The sequence below is a fragment of the Ochotona princeps genome, chromosome X (assembly GCF_030435755.1).
Source record: "Ochotona princeps isolate mOchPri1 chromosome X, mOchPri1.hap1, whole genome shotgun sequence".
Classification (NCBI taxonomy): Eukaryota; Metazoa; Chordata; class Mammalia; order Lagomorpha; family Ochotonidae; genus Ochotona; species Ochotona princeps.
In genome coordinates, this window is record NC_080865.1 from 80,077,219 (window position 1) to 80,101,184 (window position 23,966).

The 23,966-nt window shown below is 46.5% G+C and overlaps 1 protein-coding gene across 2 annotated transcripts in view; it reads left to right on the plus strand.

Annotated features, from left to right (window-relative positions):
- Positions 1 to 6,627: 6,627 nt before the first annotated feature.
- Positions 6,628 to 23,966, plus strand: part of DOCK11 (dedicator of cytokinesis 11) — a 235,980-nt gene continuing 218,641 nt past the window's right edge. Inside the window, exon 1 of one of the 2 annotated variants that reach the window (XM_058659209.1) lies at positions 6,628 to 7,058. In XM_058659209.1, coding sequence (XP_058515192.1) covers positions 6,957 to 7,058 — 102 coding nt within the window. In that variant the 5' untranslated portion in view covers positions 6,628 to 6,956. The remainder of the gene's footprint in view (positions 7,059 to 23,966) is intronic. The other variant, XM_004587632.4, reaches the window with a different exon arrangement.

Below are 23,966 nucleotides of genomic sequence, written 5' to 3' on the forward strand. Positions count from 1 at the left end.
TTCATCTGCTGTCTCACTCCCTAATGGGGCTAGTTCAAGCTTATGGCAGGAGCCAGGAGCCTCCTGCTGGTCTCCCACGTGGGTGGCAGGGGTCCAAGTACCTGTGCCATCATCCGCTGCTTTCCAAGGCATGTTAGCCAGGAGCTGGATGGGAAATGGAACTAGTGTGGCAAGCAGCTGCTCTACTCACTGTGCCACAATGCTGGCACCAGTGGCTGTTTCTAAAGGTAGTGGGGGACAGGACTGAAGAAAGGCATAGAGAAACCTTCAGACATGCTCACAATGGTTCATTTTTTGAATTCTGAAGCCTATATGAGAAAATATTAAGATCTGCCAAGCCAGTGTGTTTGTGAAATTGCTGGTTCTCCACACTTTTCTGTGTGTTTGGAATCTCTCATAAATTCAAAGCATTTTTGAAAAGCATCAACAAATTAATAAAAAACATTAAAAATCTAAAAAGAGAGAGAAAAAAAGAAACGCATCAACAAGACTAGGTGATTGATAGACTGTGGGTGTGAACCCAAGAAGGGAGTCAAACATGACTCAGGTTTTATGTCTTGTGCTGACGTCAGCGACAGAAACAGAGAAGCTGGGGAAGCTTGCTTCGTGGAAGATAATGAGCTCTATTTTGCCACGTCAAGCCTAAGGCAGCCAGACACACAGGAGGACGTGAGTAGCAGAAAGTGGGGACAGGAAAGCAGCCTGAAAGCAGGGAGTGGCTGCACCCTTTCATCTGCTCACAGGAGGCAGGTTCCCTGTTGAATGAAGAGAAGGTTCTAGAAGGAGGGCATTGACCACAAACACAACACAACTAGCCAAATCAGGAAACAGACTTTGATAAAAAAAAAAAAAAGAAGAAGAAGAAGAAGAAGAAGAAACAACAACAAAGAATGAAAGGAAGGAAGGAAGAAACTGCCATTGTCTGAAACTTATTTTCAATGTGTTGTAGAAACATAGGTACACATTCACACAGAGAGAGGAGGATAAAAAAGATGTGCTGAAACAGGAATAACTTGGAAACCTGAGGGAAGAACACACAATCCTTGGTTAAGTTTTGTGAGTTCAACTTGGTTAAGTTCAAGTGATTTCAAAGTGAAAAGTCTCTTATAATACAGTAGTTGAATGGAATGTTGATTACTAGAGACTGGGAGGGGCAGTAGGGATCTGAGGAGTTTGGACAAAAAAAGGGGGGGTGGGAATTGGGTGTGGTTCATTAACCTGGCCCAGCCTGACCCAGTCTGGCTCACTGCTGGCCATTGTGGCCATTTGAGGAGTGAACCAGTAGATGGAAGATCTCTCTCTGTATCTCCCTCTATGTAAATCTTTCAAAATAAAAGCTGCAAACTTTTTAAAGATTTCTTTTCTTTTTTTATTTGAACGGCAGAATTATACAGCGAGACAGGAAGAATCTTCCATCTGTGGGTTCACGCCACAAACGGCTAGAAAGGCCAGAGCTAGGCCAATCAGAAGCCAGGAGCCAGGAGCTTCTTCCAGATCTCCCACACTGGTACAGGGTCCCAAGGACTTGGGCCATCCTCAGCTGCTTTCCCAGGCCATTGGCAGGGAGTTGGATAGGAAGTGGAGAGCTGAGACTTAAACCACCACCTGTATGGGATGCCATGTCAATACAGATTGGATTAGCCTGTATGCTAACCACCACACAGGCCCCCAATTCCATGCATATTTTTGAAGTGCCCTCATATTGCATATGTCATTGTATCCAATCTGACAGCTTCACTATACATTATTGGAAGATGGATCCAAAGTGAGCTGTAGTGAAATGGATCTTCTCAGGACCACTCAGGTTATTTCACCCTATAGGGTGTATCTGAAAGAGATTTAAATACCTGTCTTCTATTCCTGGCTCTGTCACCTGCTGTGTGACTTCTCTTTCTCAGTGCTCACCCTGGAAATTAACATTTTAGTATGAAGACAAGTGAGAAGCAAAGTGGATAATCATATATAGTATATTGAATAGTGATATGTGCTTTGGGGAAAATTAAAAAGAGACACAAGGCATGGGCCATAGTTTTGGCCTGGCTGGTGTGAATATAATGGTTTTGTACCATAGCATAGTGCCTGGGTCCCATAACTCATTTTGAGCTCCTAACTCCAAATTTCTGGTTATTGCTGACACTATCCAAGGGGTGACAGATGAAATCTGGGTCTCTGTGACCCAGTGGGAGACCAGGATTGAGTTCCCAGTGCCTGGCTTCAGTCCTCAACCTCTACAGGCATTTGGAGATTAAATGGTGTAGATGGGCTCGCTCCTTCTCTTGCCTCTCAGAAAAAACAAAACCTCTTTTAAAAAATATGTAGTAAGCAGATGGTGAAAGGGTTTTGATCTTACACAGGAGATTAAAAGAACGCCTGAGAAGCTGACATTAGACAGCATTTACACACTTTAGGGAGTGTACAATGAAGCTACCTGGGGAAGATTCTTCCAGATAAAGGGAACAATAAGTGAACAGGCCTTGACATTGCATGAGCCTGCAAAGAGGCCTCCGCGGTTAAGAAGAATGCAAGGAAGACAGTCAATAGGAGATGAGGCCAGACAGGTATAAAGAGAGGGGTACTGGAACAGGTCATTGGAGACCATGACAGGCAACTACTGACATGGCTCCCACGAGCCTCACCTCTGGTATTAAATGCCCTTGTGCAATCCCTTCCCCTTTGAGCCAGCTCTTAGGAATGCAACACAATGAACTTGATGGGACATGACGTTCAACTTTAGGTTATAAAAGACTGCAGCTTCCACTTCTGGTAGCCTGACCCCCTAACGTCCTGGCCACAGTCTCATGAGGGATCCTGGACCAACAGCCTGATGGAAGGCCAGGGAGAGACTCTTATCTAGGGGACCCATCCTAGCCAGATTTGGTCCTCAGCCTCTCAAACTGGTGCTTCTGTCAATTGCTAAATTTAGAGTAATTCATTACAGAGCAACAAATAACTAATGCACTGGATCTTAGAGGACATTGTAATGAAAAAAAAATGAGCAAGGGAATGCTTGGAGACACTTGCTGGCATGTTCCTAGTAGACTGTAGGAAGGTAAGAATGGAAGCAGGTAGGTGAAGAGAGATGACATTGGCACAATCTAGAAAACAGATGCTAGTGCTTGGGACTAGGTGGGCATTGGTGGCCATTATAAGAATTGGTTGCATTTTGGATCTATTTTGAAGGCAGAGCTAGCATGAATTGCTATTGGATTAGATATAGGGTGTATAGGGTCCGGCACAATAGCCTAGTGGCTAAATCTTTGCCTTCCAACCATCGAGATTCCATATGGGTACTGGTTCATGTCCTGGTTGCTCCACTTCCCATCCAACTCCCTGCTTGTGGCCTGGGAAAGCAGTCGATGACCTAAAGCCTTGGGACTCTGCACCTGCCTTTCCAATAAAAATTTTTAAAAATCTCAAAAAAAAAACAAAAACATAGGCTGTGTAAAAAATAAGAGATGATTGTTAGGTCTTTGGCCTGAGGAACTACAAGCAATTATATACTGGGGAGAAAACTACAGATATAGACTTCTGGAGAAAGAACAGGAATTACATTTGAGACATGCCTGATCTAAGATACTCAATAAACATTATAATGGGAGGGGTAGATTAGATACACAAGTCTGATGTCTGAAGCTGAGAATATTGATTTAAGAGCTTTCGCCATTTAGCTAATGAAATCTGAAAGCCCCCTTGCTCCACACTTCCACTTCCTACCCAGGAGCTCTCCATTGTTAATTCATGTATAGGACACACACACACACACACACACACACACACTTTTTAAATAAATATAATTGCTTTCCAACTTGCTTTTATTAGTTGAGATATTTGGAGTTTTCCATATAGACCTAATCTTTTTTTTTTTCTTAACATTTTCTTTGTATGAATCAATCCTGTTTGTTCCTTTAAAAATTTTTTTTTATTGTCAAGAGAGATATATAGAGAGAAGCAAAGACAGAGAGAAAGATCTTCTAACCACTGGTTCACTCCCCAGGTGGCCACAGTGGCAGGAGCCGGGCCGATCATGAGCCAGGGGTCAGAAGCCAGGGGTTTCTTCTGGGTCTCCCACATGAATGTAGGACCCCAAGGACTTGAGCCATCTTCCACTGCTTCCCCAGGTCATCAACAGGGAGCTAGATGGGAAGACAAGCAGGTGGGGCTCAAGCCCAGTGTCCACAAGGGGGTACCAGCACTGCAGGCAGAGGATTAGCCTGTGAACCACCACATCAGCCCTATTACCTGGTCTTTGAACACAACTATTCCTGCTCTCACCTCAGGTCTTTGTTCCCAGCAGTCCTGCTGCCTGGAGCCTGCTGAGCCCTGCCAGTTTCTCTCTTTTCTGCAGGATCCAGCTGTATTTCTACCTCCTCTTAAGAGGCTTTTCTTGACCTTCTCTTCCAAGTTAGGTCCTCAGTTCATCTCCCTCTATCATCTCACCTTAAATCGGCATTTATCTCCCTGTGAAATGAACGCAAGCTCCATGACAGGAAGGACCTTGGCTATCCTACTTCACTGCGCCCTCGCTTTCAGCGACTATAACATAGCCAGCAGCACTTACGGATGCTTTTGATTGGAAGGAATATGTTCAACTTAATGCAGCACAAATGTTGAATTCATTTTCCTTTCCTGAGAAGGAACACAGAGGTAGGTGTTACAGTGTTGACTCAACAGTTCAGGGCTCTCTGGATTCTGAACTGGCTTCTCTGATCTTGTCTTTGGTTTTCCCTCTGTTTGCAACATGGCTGCCAAGGGCTTGAAGCACCTCAAGAAGACATCCCATCATTTTTTCTTTTTAGTTGAAGAGAAAAAGCTTTCCCATATGCTTCCCTCCTATGCTTTCCTTTTGTATCTGATTGGCTCAATGTGCAAGTGGGAGTCAAGGCCACCCCTTAGTAAAGGAGACATTGTCATGGATTGTTTATACACATACACACACACCTCACACCAGTCATGATTTGTTATCTGGAGCGGGGTTTTTCTTCATTAAACCCTGTGGCTCTGCCTTGTATCTGCAGCTAATCTGGTTCTCTTGGCAAGGAAACCATGTTCTGGCTTGTTGCGGAGGTAACCAACAGCGTGAGCCACATGGGCATACACGGAATGGAGGCCATGAGTTGGTGATGCGCCACCTCCATGCAACAATTAACCCATTTTACACACATATGCCGGGCCAAGTTGTGTGATGCATGTCTTCTGCCTCTAAAGACTTCAGTCCTCTAAAGAAGATGTCACGGCCCAAGCTTTCTCTGGCACTCCCTGTGTGCTTTACTGGGACAAATGCAATGGCTGCTGAAACGCTCTTGCTGCTAGGAGGCCTGGCCTTTTCTGGAGCGCACAGAAACCAGCAAGAATGCTCTGGTATCCATAACAGAGTCCCTTGTGTGAGAACCACTGACATTTGAAGTTGAGGAAAGTGCCTCCCTTGGCAGGGATAGCAAACTGACAAGACCCAGTTCTGGGCCAGGGTCAAAAGCCTGGAGAAGAAGCCAGCAATGGCACAACTGGTTAATCCTCCACCTGAAGCACCAGCAGGGCTGCTCCATTTCCTATCCAGCTCCCTGCTTGTGGCCTGGGAAAGCAGCGGAGGGCAGCCCAAAAGCCTTGGGACCCTGCACTGCTGTGAGAGACCTGGAAGAAGCTGCTGGCTCTTGGCTGTGTATTGACTCAGCTCCAGCATTTGCAGCCATTTGGCAAGTAAATGGACAGATGGAAGATCTTTCTCTCTGTCTCTCCTTCTCTCTGTAAATCTGTCTTTCCAAGTGAAAATAAATAAATCTTAAAAAAAAAAAAAACCTGTTCTGGTCATGTGTAGTTTTTTGCCTTGTACTTGGGGAGGTTTTACAGGTCCTTCAAGACCTCCATGCTTAACTTCTGTCTTATTATTTGTTTTACCTACTGGGAAGCGTCTCTGGGATTCTTGTAAAAAAAAAAAAAACAGCAAACATTTTCTTGGAGAGCACAGGAAAAGACAAGAAGTCAGAAACTGAGAGGTACCTTGCAAGCATGTAAAAGCTGGACGACCGGTCAATCCTCCAAACCTCAAACCTTGGCCACTGCACCCCATCCCTTTGGCAACGTCACAGCTCAGCTACCAACCGGACAAAGGCTCAGCCCCCACCACCTAATTCTCCCTAGCTCTAGCGAGGGGCTGCTGCAGCCAAGTTTTCACTTCCCTGCAGCCGGCTCCCCTTCCGGGCTGCCTCCAGAGTGTGAGCAGGGAGGAGAACCCAACAGCACACCGTGCTCTCCGTGCTTTGACCCAGTGGTGTACACAATAGGTGGCTGCTCCTCGTGCTTTTCCAATCCCTCCTCGCTGCCAGAGCACGGGGGAGGGGGCTTACGGCATAGGACAGCAAAGAGACAACACCCCTAGCTCCCGTTTGCAGCTCTCCTGGGGGGAACCCTGGGGTAGACACGCCCCACTTCTAGAGACATTTCCTCAGCCAGTTCTGCTGCCCCTCCCCGCCCTACACGCGCGAAAAGCAGCAGCAGCCCGATCTCTCCTCCCGGATGCGGCTGCACCAGCAACACCAGCTGCGGGCGGAGCCCGAGCGCTTGCCACTTCCCCCCTCTTCCCTCGTGACCCTCCCCTCCACCTCCACTTCTCCCTCCCCCGCCACACACCCTTCCCTGTCAGACACACCCTCACTCTCTGGCGGGTTAGGGAGCTGAGCTTCTGCTCGTAGGGGGAGGGAGAGGCCGCCGCCGCCCCTGGGGCAGGACCGAGAGCGAGGCGAGCCGGCCAGCCTGGGAGCCAAGGAGCGAAGGCGAGGAGGAGGAGCAGTGGCAAGGAGGGAGGAGCCGCGGGAGCCGCGCCGCCGCTGAGCTGCGATGTGGCCGGCCGGGCGGCGGGTAAACAGAACGAGCAGCAGCGGCCGCGTTCGCCCCGGCCCAGGACACTGAGTCCGTCTGTCCGTCCGCCCGCCCACCCGCTCGCCGCCGCCGCCGCCGGTGCCATGGCCGAAGTGCGCAAATTCACCAAGCGGCTCAGCAAGCCCGGCACGGCAGCCGAGCTCCGCCAGAGCGTGTCAGAGGCCGTGCGGGGCTCCGTGGTGCTGGTGAGTGGCCGGGGTGGGGAACCCGGCGTCCCAGGGGACGCGCTCCAAAGCGGGAGTGACGGTACCTTCCCGCGCGCTACAACGCGCTTCCAGGGGGCGCCCACCACAGCGGTGGTGCGCGCTCTGTTTTCTCCGCTCCAGTGAAGTTTTCACACAGGCGACCGCTTGCTGAGGTCCGAGTCCCAGGCGCCCCACTGACAGCGCTCTGGCTGCCCTGCTCGGCGGGAAGCTCGAGCGCCGAGCTGGAAGCGAACGGGCGTAAAGCCCGACTCTGGCTGTGCTGAGGCTGAGGAGTGTTCGCGCGCGTGCGTGTGTGTGTGTGTGTGGAGGGGGTGGCTGGTGGCAGCTGGGATCTACGACCCAGAGTGCGGAGAGCAGACCTCGAGCTGCCCTTGATCCCGCACAAAGAGCCGGGGACCACAAGGCGAGATGCCGGTCCCCTCCTCCGGGCACCTGAGGCAGCCTAGGCGGAAGGATGCGACGAGCTTTTTGCACGCACACTTACTCGCGCGAACACACACGGTGTACACACACACACACACACACACACACACACACACACAAAAAGAACCCCACCCAAAAAGCCCCGGGCGTCCACGCTCAGGGCTGGCGGTAAGAACAGAGGAAGCGGAGCCACTTCCTCCTGCTACCGCGGAGGGTGCTGAGGAGTGTTGAAGGGGTGCTGCCGTTGCGGCCGCGGCGGAAGGAGGGGGATTGGAAACAACGGGGTTCCGACTGTGGGCGCGGCGGCGAAGCCCCTGGGACCCAAGAGCGCTTCTGAGGCAAAGGGTTAGGGTTGAGCGGGAAGACGGGCTGTGCTCTTTCCGGGGATGGAGGGGGGACGCGGTTACAGTACTCAGAGTGGAGGGCGTCTCGGCAGCAGCGCCTGGCTGGAGGATGGGGATTGGAACCCCTGGGAGCTTTTTCTGGCTTAGTGCCGCCTCGTCCAGGGTGCCCAATCCGGCAGGAACGCGGACAACGCTAAGGGGGCGCTTACTCCTTCTCTGGTTCTCCAGACAGGCTTGCCAATTTCTCGGACTGGAGAATAACCTCCTAAATTAGCAGTCAGCCTGGTTCATTAGTGTTTTCCTTTTTTTTTGGGGGGGGGGGAAGGTGGATTGTTGATTTGTTTGTGTCTCACAGTGTGTCGTTTGCTGTGTTTAAATTAGGTCTGTTTTTGTTGTTATTGTAGAAACAACTTGTCATCGGAAGACAGTTTCACAGCTTTTCCTTGTAATTTTTCTGGTGATCTTTGTACAATCAGCAGTAAAACTAACATTAAAGGAAGGTTCTGTGAGGGGGCCTGATCCGGCCAGTGGAGAAAGTTGACATTAGTGGGAGTCCTGGAAGAGGATCAAAGGTAAAATGTTTACCTTTGAGATAAAAATCTAATCCCTAATACCTGTGACCCCAAGCCAAGTGATTTTAAAGAAATCTTTATTGTAGCTTGGACCCTTGAAAGTTTAATACTGCTGTTTAGTGGAGCTAAACCCGAACCTTGAATGTTGTCCTCCTCATGGACTTGGCTTTTTCTGTGATGCACTGTGATTTGGGGATTTGACCTGCTGGGGTCAGCTTGGACCCTTGCTGGCCTTCCTGGCTAGCCGAGAGAGGATGGTCAGCTGGGTACTAGTCTTTTCTACTTGGGCTCTCATTTAGACTGTTATTACCATGCGATTGAAATGCACCTAACTCAGGGAATCATTTTCTCAGTTCAGGAAATAAAAGGAAGTCTTCCTCGAAAAGAAGTGCCTGGCATTCCTGGACCGCATCATGCCAAGGGGGCTGTGAGGTGGACAGATGGTCTCAAGGGAATAATCGGGACTCAGTAAAACTCCGCTGGCATTTGACCAGCGTTTCACCTGTCTCCCCCGGCTGGGGAGAGAAAGGACCATGGACATTCTACGTAAGGTTTTTATGCTTTTTAAAACAATACTGTGTGTCACAGGTGGAGTAGCCCCTTAGTAACCATTGATTTTGCAGCACTGTTAAAACACACGCACTCCCACACCGCTTTGTGCACCCACCCTGTTACTGGGAGAGGACTCTTTAGCAGATACCACTAGTGGCCACCGTTCCCCAGCCAGGCCAGCTTCCTCAAGTGATTGAGTTGTAGCATTTACAGCAAAGGTATCCGAGGAGGTATTTTCTCATCACTCCAATGTGTGATACAGATTGAGGTTGGGGTAGGAAGAACAGATGCTAGGAATCTCAGTATCAGTGAAGTTTCCAATAGGTGCTAGACAGCGATGCTAGATGTTCAAAAATTATGAATGTGGAAGCGTTTTTCTTCATTTGTTCCCATTAATTCCCATCTTGGTTGGGTGTGTGTGTCCAAAGAACACACAGATTATGCATACAAATCAATTTTAAATGCGGCCAATTGAAGGCAGTTTGCAAGCAGTCAAGGCAATTAGGAGCTAGGGCAGCCTTCAGTGGCGCGCCTTCCCGCCACTTGACTCCCCCCTTGCTTTTTTGACCCGGAGAGCTGTTAAAGCAGTCAGTGGGTGGAGAGTGGCTGGAGAATGAAGGGCCCGTGGTGCAACTTCTGCCAGAACTTTCAGCGATTTTCTTGATTTAAGCGCCAAGTGTTTATTAAGGAACAGCTGAGGTAGGATTTACACTTGCTGTTGTAAACCTGAGATACTCACATTAGAGAGCTCCAGTATGAGACAGGGTTATTACCAGGTCCAGTTAAACTTGGAAAACTCTCCAAGTTGAACAAATAAACAAATAGACACTTTCCTTGTTTAGTTTTTTGTTTTGTTTTGTTTTGTCTTTAGGATTTTACAGTTACACCCTTGTTGGTTGTTGCAAATATCGTTTGGTTTTGCCTAGTGTTGGAAAAATTCAGAAGGCCTGGGTTATATATAGCAACTGGTAGTGTACTCAAACCCTCATTCAGTTATTAGTACTTCCACGAATCTATTACATTCATAATGAAGTGGACAGAGAGGGGCTGTTTTCTGGCTGATTTTTTTTTTTTTTCCTGTAAGGACAGCATTTTTCTAAGAAGGTCAATTGACAGATTTCTCAAAAGGAGCCTAGGAGATAAATATTATAAACCCGAAAGTGTGTGTGATTACTTCTTACCTACGTAAAGGTTTAAGATGGACAATCTTGAGTGGTTTTTTGTTATAGCCCAAGATGTAGCTGTTTTTGTCTCAGCAGGGAACGTTCCGTGCACCAGAGAATGGGGAAGGAGTTGCTGCTTAATACTGGTTGGAGCCCCTGGAGGCAGGATGAATGGGTGCAGCAGCCCCCACCCAGGCAAATGATAGCTGTAGCCTTGAAAAAGCTTTTCAGAAGCAGAGGAGAGCTGCACAGCCTCTGCAGCTGTTGACTCCCCCTTCGCTGCTGCCACACACAGCCACCTCTGTGGAGTGCTTGTTCTGTTCACGTTTAGGGAAGTGCCAAACATGAGGGAGGGCCTCTGTTCCCGTTCCCCAGGGGAATTTGTTGAAAGTACTTAATTAAGACAAAACCCCACAGCTTGGCCTGAGAACTTAGAGGCCAGAAGAAAGGCACTTTCAGCTTGGGCTACTTGACCAGGCATTTCTAGTTGAGAGGCTTTAGTTCAGCCCTGAATGAATGGAGAGTGAGGAAGGTTAACTAGAGGCTTCTAAACATTCAAAATCTCTCACTACTCCTTCTCCTGGCCTCCGTGTGAGGAGGGCCCACAACAAGCCACTGCATGAGGCTTTGTCCAAAAGCCCAGTATAGTTTGTTGTGAAACCAGACAGGCCTTAGCCTTGAACCATTATTTAAGCATCAAATCATAGAATCTCATTTTTTTAGATTTATTTTTATTGGAAAGGCAGATATACAGAGAGAAGGACATAAAAAGATCTTCCAACTGCTGGTTCACTCCCCAAGTGGCCACAACAGCCAGAGCTGTGCCAATCTGAAGCCAGGAATTTCTTGCATGTTTCCTACAGAGATGCAGGGTCCCAAGGCTTTGAGCCCTCTCCTACTGCTCTCTCAGGCCACAAGCAGGGAGCTAGATGGGAAATGGAGCATCCAGGACATGAACTGGTGTCCATATGGGATCCCAGTGCTTGAGGTGTGGAGGGGGGTTTGGGAGGAGGAGATTAGCCGGTTGAGCCATCCCAGCTTGCCCTAAATGGTAGAATTTCTTTTCAGCTAATCTAATACTTTGAAATGCTCTAGATTGAGTGTTCTGATCATCAGTGAGCTTTCTATGGACTTCTATTGCTTTATGACCTAACAAATGCTTATTTTTATTGTGGAAAAATTAGAAAAATAGAGAATTATTATCTTCTTAGGCAGAATGAACTTTCTTAACATCCCAATGTATATATGCCCAGATTATCCTGTCCATTTTTTTATAGATATAAAATGAACTGGACTGAAACAAACATAGCATATATGAGCTTTAAATTTTCACTTACAGTCGTTTGTGAACATGTTTTCTTGTTAGTAAAGATAGATCTACCTAACCATGCTCAGTGGCTGACAAAAATCCCATTTAGCTCTACTATAAGTAATCATCCCTTAATGTTGATATTGTGATAGTTTCTAATTTTGTGTTATAAACATAAGCTGCCCAGAATGGCTACTGACGACATGTGTCTATTTACCCTTAATTTTAAAGCAATTAAAAATGATCCATTTCTAAATTACACTTGCTGCAGTTCAAGCAGCCATGTGTGGCTGGTGGCTGCCATTTTGAATGGTATAGTTACAAAGCATGTCTATCATTGAAGAAGGGTCTCTCCCTCTGATATAAACATTAGTGGAATGAACATCTTTGACAAGGCATTTTCAAACTTGACAGCATCCCATTAAGATGAATTTTTCACAGTGGAATTGCTTGCTCAAAGATTATACCACAAGTATTAAAAATTCTTCTGAAACATAGTTAATTTGTTCTGAGGTAAGTTGTTCCAGTTCTTTTTCCCAGCAGAGTGTAAGAATCTTCATTTCCCCTTTCCCATGGCAACACTGCTTAACAGTATTTTTTTTTTTAGTCTGACAGAAAATAAATGCCACATCACTTAACCTGATTTGCATTTCTTTGATTATTCTTTTTGGTTTGTTTTGTTTTCACAATTTAAAATTTATTTTTCCACATTTTTAACACTACATTAATGGTTTCAACAATTGGCAGGAGAAAATAATGTAAAACAAAAAGGAAAAACAAAAGCCCCACACTATTCCTCAGGAGTATAAATGAAGTTTATACAATAATCAACTCAGTGACACTTATTAAGAATTGAAACTGCTAAAATTCATATGGAACCATAAAGGCCCAAGACATCCAAGGAAGCTGTGAATAGCACCAAACTACTGAACTATGTGAATGCTGGTGTGGGCATTTGTAAAAGGTGTCATTTGGATTGTCTACATCTTTTTTTAAAATTATTCTTCAACAGTTTTTTCCATAAGTTGATTGGCCACTCATATTTCTTACTTTTTTTTAAAAAAATTAGTTATTCAGTATATATGAAACCAGAGATATGAGACAGAGACACAGACAGATAGATGCATACCTACATATATAAAGACAAATCTCTCATCCTAGTCTTACTCTCCATTGTCCACAGTAGCCAGGCTGGGTCAGGCCAAAGCTAGGAGCCAGGATCTCAGCCCACATCTTCCACATGGGTGACAGGAACCCAAGGCCTTTGGGCCATTACCTATTGCCTCTTAAGGTACACATTAGCAGGAAGCTGGAAATGGAAGTGCGGCTGAGAGTGGAACCAAGGCACTTCATTATAGGATCTGGCACACACATTGCCATCTTAAGTGTTGTATAAAATGGTGCCCCTAGAAAGGATTCTGGAGCTAAAATGCTCTTCTGCAAGTTTTCCCGTGGGCTACGCCCTGGCTTGGGTTGGGAGCCATACAAGATTGTATGTGTTTGCTTCCTCTTTCACATGGTAACCCTTCAAATATTTGGAAATAGCTATCATGTTGGTTTTATATTCCCTCCTCATAAGCCAAAGCACCTTCATTTCTTTCTTTCATGTCTCACATGACTTAGTTTCCGTATTTTCCCCATTATAGTCATGCAAGTTGGGCTCTTTTCGAAGTTTTTGGTGTCCTGCTTAAAATGTGAGGGGCAGGACTGGTGCAGTAGCCTAGTGGCTAAATCCTTACCTTGCATCTGCCACTATCGGTTTGTATTCTGTCTGTCCCACTTCCCATCCAGCTCCCTGCCTGTGGCCTGGGAAAGCAGTCGAGGACGGCCCAAAGCCTTGGGACCCTGTACCTTGCTGGGAGACCTAGAAGAAGCTCCTGACTCCTGACTTCAGATCAGCTCAACTCTGGCCATTGTAGTCAACTGGGGAATGAACCAGTGGATGGAAGATCTTTCTCTCTGTCTCTTGTTTTCTGTAAAAAATAAATCTTTAAAAAATGTGGCAGAAAGAAGATGGGCTCAAGAATCAAGACTGGTCTTGCAAGTGACTTGACTTCATTTTCCTCAGGTGTGAAATGGGGCTGAATAGTTATTTTCTTGTGGAGTCCTTGTGAAGAGTTGAGGTAGCATAGCGAAAGTATCTCCTGTGTACGGGACTCATGAAGGTTAAGCCAAGGGAGAGAGCTGGTGAAAAGGGACCCAGCATTCTGGAAGGGTCTGCTGCAGTGTACAGCGGATAGGCAATGTTTTTTTCTTTCCACATTCTGGATGTGATCCAAGAATTCAGAAGTTGTGGCAACCAAGGGGAGGATGGTATTGGGATCAGAGCCTGGAGGTCTGGGAACTCATTAAAATATACAGTTTAAGAGAGATAGCAAAGGCTTTAATGAGGCAATGAGAATAGAGATAAGGGGGAAGTTATAGGAGACATTTAAGCGATAAAATCAAGAGAGTTTGATGATTCTTGAAGTGGCGGTGGGGAGAGAGGAATAGATGAGGTGGAGTCAAGATGATTTTGAGGTTTCTCAGCTTGGGTGAGCAGGCAGAAAAGGTGTGTTGATAGGGGAAGAGAAAAGAAATTGAGCAACCTCTGTTTGAGAGCCTTATCAGGGCTCTGTGAGGTTTCAGTTAAGCATGGGGGAAGACTAAACATGTATGGGTTGTATTTTGGCAGTAAGACTGAGGTTCTTAAGGGCAGAAAGGAAAGAGTTCCAAGTGGGCTCCGGGAAAGGGCCAGGGCTGAGCAGGAGACAAGATTGTAGGGAAGATTAGGTGGTTGAAGAATTTTTTGGATTTTTGGGGGTAATTAAGGAAGTGGGAGCAGCCTGAGAGTGTGGGGCAATGATGTGGAGGCCAGCCCCAGTGTTGCAGCTAGAAAGGTGGTGGGCAATTAAGGCTTGAGCAGCAGGTGCCCCTGTGCAGCAAAGGGGAGGGGTAGATAAGCCTCTGGCTATGAGGCTAATAGGCAAGTTTCTGTCCGTTGCTCTGGGACTCACATAACAGGAAGATTGAATGTATGCAAATAACCGAAAGGGTGCAGATACTGACCCGGTAGGTGGCTGCTGGCCTTCTAAGATTAGCAGCATCCCTTCTGCCCACACGCTGTGACCTCAGGTTCTACAGGTGGATGTGTTCCTTAAGGTTTGTTTGTTTGTTTGTTTACCTCTTTGGTCCTAATTAATTTGGAGTCTTGCTGATTTCAAGAAGGTTATAAACTTGTCCATTTCTATGGGATTATCCACATTTATTTAATTGGATTGCCCTTCCCTTTCTGTGGGACTGAGAGGAGTAAATGGTAATATCCAGCCCCCAGAGAAATTTGTATACAGGGTACAGGTGCAGGTCACCAAGGCATTCCCTGATTTGATCCCTACGGACTGGAAGAAGTGGTTGCTTTCTTCCCAAGTTTCTGTGCTCCACTTCAGGGGTCACCCTGGCTTGTATGATGCCAGTTGGTTCAGAGGAGTCCTGGACCTACTTGTTTGCTTTCCTGTTGTTTGCTTTTCTCAGGAGATACTGAATTGTCCACAAATCACCCTGCAAATTTATTAGTTTGTTAAACACTTTAGCTAGGCAGGGGAGGCCAGAAACCAGGGGAAGAGCAGGTGCTGGAGTGGTTTCTCCTTTTCTGTTAATCCAAACGGCCTTTTTGAATATATTTTGCCTTGGGATTAGGATTTAGATCTCTTGTTTCCTTTTGCTTTTATCTGAAGTGCAGAGGAATCGCTGGGTAAATTTTGCCATCAGCCAAACACCTTTGAGATTCCTTGCAAGGAGTTGGGGGGCCACCCTGAAGATTCCCAGAGCAGTAACTGGAGTGTAGCAAAGGGATATCTCTGTTATCTGCCATTGCCTAGAAGCTGGCTCTGTTCCACAGAGTGGGTAAGAGTTTGGAATGCCGGAAGCATACTGGCCAGGTTCAAAATTCAGCTCAGTTGCTTCCTAGCTGGTGAGCTACTCATGGCATGGTTGAGAAGCTTCCATTAGTTAGTTGGAGCTTGGAATTTGAGCACTTGCAATAGGCTTGGGCACAGTGCGCATGCTGATGACTCTGGGCTGTTGCTCTCATTCCCAGAATTCATGGCTAATAGGTGAACAGATAAAAAATGAACCAGAGGGGCCCAGGGGTGATGCCAGCTTGTATTATAGTCCTGGCTGCTCCGCTTCTGATTCTACTGGCTGCTAATGGGAAACCAGCAGAAGATAGCCCAAGTGCTTGAATCCCTGCCCAGGCACATTGGAGACTCCAATGAAGCTCCTGGCTCCTATATTCAGCCTCGCCCACCCTGGCCAGTAAAGCTGTCTAGGAAATAAACCAGTGGTTACAAGATGTCTCTCCTCCTAGTCCTGTCCTTTTATCTGTAACTCTGCCTTTCAAGTAAACACATTTTTTTTTTGAGTTTACAGGTGGAAGGGAAGCAAATACTCTTGCCTTTTTGCCTTTTGAAAACAGATTTGTATTTGTGCAAAGCAGATGAGAGACAGTTAACACAAAGATTGTCCATCTACTGGTTTACTCTCCACATACCCACAGCAGACAGGTCTGGGCCAAACTAAAGTCGTGACCTTGGAATTCACTCCAAGCCTTCTACGTAGGTGGCAGTGGCCCAAGCACTGGGCCATTTTCACCTGTTTTCCCAGACACATTAACAGGAAGCTGGATCAGAAGCTGAGCAGTCAGCTCTGAAATCCACACTCCCTTGTGGGATGGTAGTGCCGCAAGCTGTGGCTTAACTGTGCCATATCCTTGCTTTATTTTTATTTCTTCCTTTATTTTAAGATTTACTTTATTTTACTGTAAAGTCAGAGTTACAGAGACAGAAAAAGAAGGAGGACTTAGAAGTCATCCATTTGCTAGTTCATTCTCCAAAAGGCCATAATAGCCAGAGCTGGGCCGATCCAAACCTGGGGGTCAAAAGCCTTCTCTAGGTCTCTATGTGAATGCAGAGGCCCAAGGACCTCCCAGGCCACCAGCAGGATGCTGGCTTAGAAGTGGAGCATTCGGGCCCAGTGTGGTTGGTTCTAATCCCGGCAGCCCCGCTTCCTATCCAGCTCCCTGCTTGTGGCCTCGGAAAAGAATAGAGGACAGGCCAAAGCCTTGGGGCCCTGCACCCATGTAGGAGACCCAGAGGAAGCTCCTGGCTCCTGGCTCTGGATTGGCGCAGCTCTGGCGGTTGCATTTACTTGGGGAGTGAATCAATGGACTGATGATCTTCTCTGTCTCTCCTCTTTGCATATCTGACTTTCACAATTAAAATAAAGTAATAAATCTTTAAAAAAAGTGGAGCATCCAAGACTCGAACCAGAGCCCATATGGGATGCCAGTGCCACAGGCCTGCTATGACACCATGCTGGCCCCATCCTTGTTTTATTTTTAACCTTACTTCCAAACATGTCCCCAAATAGACAAGAGACATGCAATTGAACCAAGGATCACAGCCTTCCTGAAAGAATAAACTGGCAGCCACCCTCTTGCTTAGGTTGTTGGTAGTATCCATTGCCACTCTTAGTCATTGAAAAACCTCATGGGCATGAACTAGGGCTGTGGGTCGTTTCTGGCAGTGCCTGCCTACAGACTAGTCTGATGAGTGAGTGGGAAGGCTCATCCTCAAGCAGGGAAAAGTCCCTCATCTGTGCCTATGGGAAGGCTCCCCGTGTCATGGTTCTGACAAAAGTCACCTTTAGGCCAGCCTCATCAGTGTGGTTTATGCAAGGGGACGAACAGGTGATTGGGCTCTCAGGGAAAATTAGAGCTTTGACACTCTTTGCCTTTTGCATTATTGCTTTAGTGATAACCTTTCATTTATAATTGGCACTTTTTAGAAATCAAGTGAATGTTGAAATTCAGATGCCTTTATAAAAATCTTGTTTTGGATGTGTATTTTAGAAGAAAATTATCATTGCATCAAATATCTTTTTTGATCCAGCTCTACTGGCTCTGTGGTGGCTGGGTAAGTTCTAGGAAGAATATTGCGCACAGGTTCCCAGCAGAGGAAGGTGGAGAGCATGCCAGCTGTTCCAGCGACACGTGGGTCCCCCATTGTCTGTGTACAGTTGTGCTTAAATTCGCTGTTAATGATTTCCTGCAATTCTTCTCTCTGTGAGGTTCATTGTTGATTGAGTGGATTGACAGGACATGGCTATTTGAAGTGTTTCAGGGCACTCTGTGTGAAGGCTGGGGGCGAATCTGCGTGGTGTTTTATGAACCAGGATGAGACCATGTATTTCTATAGCCCACATCTCAGGAAGAATTAAAGATGCCATGGGGTGTGACCACATGTGCCCACAGTTGCTGTTAAATAAATACCACGTTGTCATCATCTCTCCTCTAGTTTTTTCTTTTAATTAATTTATTTGAAAGGCAGACTTAGAGAGGTGCCATTTATCCACTGGTTCACTCCCATAATGGCTGCAGTGGTTGGGGCTGAGCTGAATCCAGGAGCCAGCAGCTTCTCCCAGGTCTCTCACATGGGTGCAAGGACCCAAGGACTTGGGTCATCCTCTACTGCTTTCCCATACACATTAGGAGGTAGGAAGTGGAGCAGCCAGGACTCAAACTGGTACTGGCATTGGATGCTAATGCTGGAGGTGGTAGTTTTACCTGCTATATCACAGTATGGGTAATGATTTTCTACTTGGAAACAGTGTTTATATATTTTTTTTTTACTTTTTTTTTTATTTCTAAACAAGCTTACCTTTCCTTAAGGAGCAAAGCAATAGGTGAGGACAAACCAGAGGGATGAGATTGATAATAAGATATGTGGGCAAGGTCAGTATAGATTTTTCTTTGCCAAAGTAAGCCTGAGGACTTTTGAAAACTCTGTGATTTGCCATTCTTTCTTTCTTTCCTGTTTGAATAACTGTCTGGGAACAGATGTCTGCAGAACACTGGCCCAGCAGAAGTACCTGGGGTAAGTTTAGTGGAAAAGTTTTTATGATTTTTTTTTCAAGTGATGTCCAAAAAAGGACAACATGTATATTTTTTTCCATGGCTTTTATGTTACTAGTTTAGTTTTCCCACTGGGGAAATGACCTATTTGTTGTCTTGCAGGGCCTGTTGTCACAGTGTTGTTCATGATGTGGGTGGAAGAATGTTACTGGTCTGATGATTCAAGTTCCTAGTGCTTCTTTGGTGTGTCCAGAGGCTTCCTAGGAGGCCCAAGGAAGGAATGTCACCTTCTGTATTACCAATTAAAAGTTTTTTAATTGGAAAGACAGATATACAGAGAGAAGGAGACCTTCCATATGCTGGTTCGCTCCCCAACTGGCTGCAATGGCCAGAGCTAAGTTGATCCCAAGCCAGCAGCTAGGAGCTTCTTCTGGGTCTCCCACATGAGTGCAGGGTCCCAAGGCTTTGGCCCTTCCTCCATGGCTTTCCCAGGCCACAAAAAGGGAGCTGGAAGGGAAGTGGAACATCCAGGACATGAACCAGTGCCCATATAGGATCCTGGCACATGCAAAGCAAGGATTTAGCCACTAGACTATTTTGCTGGACCCTATATTACCAATCTTACCACCAAGAAGGCTCTTAATCAAATGGTGTACAGATGGAATGGAACTGATGCTTGCTATTATTGTGTCTAGCCCAGTGTCTGTGTTTGCTCTACTGCTTGTGAAGCCAAGGAGGCCTTCTACTAACTTGACCATGGAGAGATTTGTTTCAGCACAAACAGTGACCCACATGAATGTTGATAGAGGAACTTGACCTCTGCTTGTCCCTTCCAAACGGTCTGGCACATTCTCACCAGGACAGCCAGAGGAAAACTGTTTGAAGCTTCTTGCTTCACTTCTGTAACAACCTTTCCAGCTCCTTCACCCTTCCTCCCTACTTCCAGGCTCTGCTTCTAACTGCAGCCACTCTGTTGTCCACTGCCAGCTCAGCCCTGACCCAGGCTCAGACATTAGGTGACTCACACCCAGAGCCCACATTCTTCGTCTCAAGGTATATTGAATTCAGCCCTGTTGTTAAAATCCATTTCCAGTCCCGTGGCCTTGCTTTCTTCCTTATTTCAGTGTTTATGTCTTGACCCCCTTGCCTATCTATGTCTAACCCGCTGCCTGGGATTCCTGGACAGTTGCCTAGCTCCTTTCAGAGTGAGTTCTGGTCTTGTTGCTGGCCCTTTGAGGATGGATGCCCTACCCTTTTCTGTGCTGACCACATAATAGATTGAGCTCAGCACAGTGCAAATGCACACTGAGGGAGTGAACATCTGCCTGTGGAACCCAGAGGAGGCAGAGTGTTGGAAATGAGGAATTCGCCAATTGGCTGTGCTAAGGTTTACACAAGGCACCCCAGTATATTAATTTCCTCTTTCTGCTCCAATGAATTGTCATCAGATTAATGCCTTACAGCATCACAGATTGAAAACAGTTCTGGAGGTTAGAAATTCAAGTTGGATTTCACTAGACTAAGGCCAAAGTGTTACCCTTACTTCTTCCAGAATCTTTTGGGGAAGAATACCTTCACTTGCCTTTGCCAGGTTCCAGGGGCTGCCCACCTGTCATGGCTCATGGCCCCTTCTTTCCCTCATCAAACCAGAAGTGCCTCATTTTTTTAAAATTAATTTTTATTTGAAAGGCACAGTTAAAGAGGGAGAGAGGGAGGGAGGGAGGGAGGGAGGGAGGGAGGGGGAGAGAGAGAGAGAGAGAGAGAGAGAGAGAGAGAGAGAATGAGAGAATGAGAGAATGAGAATGAGTCTTCTATATGAATCTTCTATCTGCTGGTTCACTCCCCAAATAGCTGCAACTTCCAGAGCTGAGCTGATTCAATGCTGGGAGCCAGGAACTTCTTCTGGGCCTCCCACACAGGTGCAGGGGCCCAAGGCTTTGGGCATCCTCCACTACCTTCCCAGGACAAAAGCATGGCGCTGTATGGGAGGCTGAGTAACTGGGACACAAACCGGTGGCTGTATGGGATGCTGGTGCCATAAGCAGAGTCTTAGCCCTCTAGGCAGAGCACCAGCCCCAATTCCTCATTTTGAGTTTCACAGAGCAGATTGCCATGACCCTGCTTCCCTCATCATGCCTCCTCTGCTGTCTCCTGGATGGACCCTCCTTGGGGTACTGTCACTCTGTCTGCAATGCAGAGCATTGTGAGAGCTTGAGCAGTTGGAGCCCTGGCTCAGATGGCTTCCCATCATGAGTCCTGCATTACTGTGGAGGAGGAATGGGAATGTGATAGATTGGAAAACCATGAGCCACATGCGGAAGTCTTCACAGAATTCCATTGGAATAGCACAGTCCCCTCGGAGGATTTTGGCTGAAAGAAAGCCATTTACGAGGTCTGCAATCTGCAATTTCAATTCTGATGTTTTCTTAAATTTTTCATAATTACACCCCCCCCCATACAGGACTCCTTCAGTCTGGAATTCTTGTAATGGGCAATATTTTCAGACTTTGAGGTGTTTTAGCATATAAACTGGACAGCTGCTTAGCACCAGCATTTAACCAGCTGAAGCCTATGGAATTTAGCGCCAGCATTTAACCAGCTGAAGCCTATGGAATTTTCCACCCTTAGTGAAGAAAAAATAGGCAAGAGTGTGTGTAGGATTTTGCATCTCTCTCTCTCTCTCTCTCTCTCTCTCTGTGTGTGTGTGTGTGTGTGTGTAGGCAGGTGATTGGAAGTATGTATAAAGGAGACAAAGGGTGATTTGCTTGGCTGACAAGTTCCAGTATGCCTCTCATATAGCCTGTCTGAAGGATGCTTCACCCAGCTTGATCGTCAAGTCAGACCATTTTCTTCTTCTTTGTTTTGATTAATTTATTTTTATTGGAAAGGTAGATTTACAATGAGAAGGAGAGATAGAGAGAGAAAGATCTTCCATCTGCTGGCTCACTTCCCAAATGGCCTCAAATGGCTGGAGCTGAGCTGATCGGAATCCAGGGGCCTATTCCAGGTCTCCCACGTGGGTCCAGAATCCCACAGGCTTGGGCGTTCCTCTGCTGCTTTCCTAGGTTACAAAGCAGGGAGCTGGATTGGAAGTGGAATAGCCAAAACACAGACTGGCACTCATATGGGATGCTGGCAATTGCAGGCAGAAAATTATCCTAATGTCACCCCACTATCTTATACTTTCAATGTAATCCTAGGTCCCCTTGCTTAGAAATGGAGAAGCAGGAGGAAGGGCTGAAATTTCTGTGTGAATTCCTTCTGGGTTCGTGGTGATTTCCACTGAGAGATGAATTGAAACTTGCTCTCTGTCCAGCACAGCCAGTGGCTGCTCTCTTAGAGACACACACCATGCCAGCTTCCTGTGAAGTACCCAGCCCCCCTCCCACTGGCCACTCTATCAGCCACAGTGCTGTGACAGTGTAGAGCTTTACTGCTGCACAGAAGCACTCCTGCACAGATGTGGATTGCATTGTCTGTTTTTCCATCTGTTCTAATTGGTTCTGGCCATTTTTTTTCTCAAGGCTAGCCTATCATTTTACAAGCCCTGGAGTAACTAACTTGGCTGTAATGCGCTGGAAATTATTGCCTAAAAGGTTGGAGGGAAACACCCAGATTTTGTTTCACAATCTGTTGAGACAAACTATACATTGAAGTGTCTATGTATGCAAGAGAGAGATGCTGAATTGTGCAACAGAGCTAGCTGCCTTGGCTCAGGGCAAAGACAGATGCTTTCCTATGGTTCATGCTCCAATCCCAAGGGAACTGCTTCGATAACTGTTGCTTGAAGAGAAGCCAAGAATCTATTTCCCCTGATTTCTTTTTAATGGACAAAATCCACTCTGAGTAAGGTAGTATGAGGTGGGGGGAGAAGTTGAGACAGGGATTCATCTGACAGAACTGAAGGCCAAGAAAAGTTAAGAGAAAAATGAAGGCATTGTTTTTGGCCTTACAGTAGATCAAGAGACCAGAGATTAAAATATTAACAATATTTAGTGAGAGTATCAATATAATTTTGAATCAGGAAGAAATCAAACCTTTCAGACATTGTACTAAGCAAATGGAACAGTTTTGTCTGAGACACGAGGGGTAAGTCCACAATTTATTCGGGGGCTGGAATAAATTGTGCATGCTGTCAGCTTGCATAATTCAAGACCCCAAGTCAGTTAGGCAAGGAATCTAGAAAACCATTGTATGCAGTTTCCACTATGCATGGCAGTTGGAACCCAATTCTCCAGCTTAGCTGGATGCCAGGGAAGCCTGGCTACAAGGTAATTGGAACAGGCAGATTTTTGGGGGAGTCACATGTGGAGATCAGGTGTCAGCCTGGTCCTTCTCCCTCTGTGATAACCTCCATCGGGGTGGAAGAGGGCAGCAACTCACACCTCATCCCAGACCCCTGTAGCAAACACTGCTTGCTAGGAATTGCAGCAAGGGAGGTTGCCTTTCCAAGCTAGAATGACTTTTTCTGAGACTGGTCCCTGCTGGGGCTGCCCTCCTCTTAAGGACAGCATCTGCATTTTCCAGCATTTTCTTATCCCGACCCACTAACTGCTCTCCCATGATTCTAATTTTCCTCCACTGCTGTTCTAGTGTTCGCCTCTGCAGTGTCAGCTTGCAGAACGGTCCTTTGTAAATCTGGCTCCCTGGTCCAATCCCAAACCTAGACCCCCCCGCCCCCCGAGCCAGCCTGTGTGCTTCTCTCTAATACCAGACTCTGTCTGCGAATAACATTCTACCATGGGCATGTGTCTACTTTCCCGCTCTTATCTTCGGTTTGCTGCCTCTTTTCTCTCTGGATGAAAAGTGTTCTTCACTGAACACAGTCACAAGTGTATTGATTCCTTTTAACCTCCACTTGAGCCAAGGATGGAAAATTCCAAGGCATGAGCTAGTGATGGTTGGATGCCTCTTCTAGAAGTCTACATGGCCTGGGTGCCAAGAAAATGTCCTGGAGCTACACCTCTAGCAAGGTTATCCCGTAGAATGTTCTGCCTTTGGCTTCATTTCTAGCTGAAAGAAGGGGAGGTACTAGCTGTGGAATTATGAAATCAGATTGCAGCGTTTACACAATGATGTAATTAACTAGAACCCATTTTTACAATGCTTGTGTGTCTTTCTGCTATTTCAATTGGGAAAGTGTGGCCTTTGGCTCAGTAGGCTTTTCCAAAGTCAAGCCATGTTACATCAGACTAATGAAGTTCCTGTAGCTCAGTGTAATTGAGGATATTGCTGTGTTGTGTGGTTCAGAGGCCATGAACCTGAGGGGGGTCTCCTGGCAGAGTGGGAGCATCCTCCCTGCCCATTGTCTGGAAGAGGGAATTGAGAGGGTCTGCCCACTCACACATGTCTTGCACTCCTTCTGGAGAAAATCTGGGCATATATTTGTCTCTGTGTCCCTAGGGTTATAACAAGTTAGAGGCTACCATCTCAATAGTAAGCAAAACGTTGTTATCTAAAAATAGCTAGACTCTGTCCATCATTCTGCTACCTCTTGGGAGGGTGGGAAGAAAACAACATAAATCCCACAACCATGAGAGTGTCAATTCTGGAGCCAGTGTGTGGTGTAGCATGTAAAGCCGCTGCCTGTGATGCTAACATCCCATTAAGGCATGGATTCATTTCCTGGATGCTC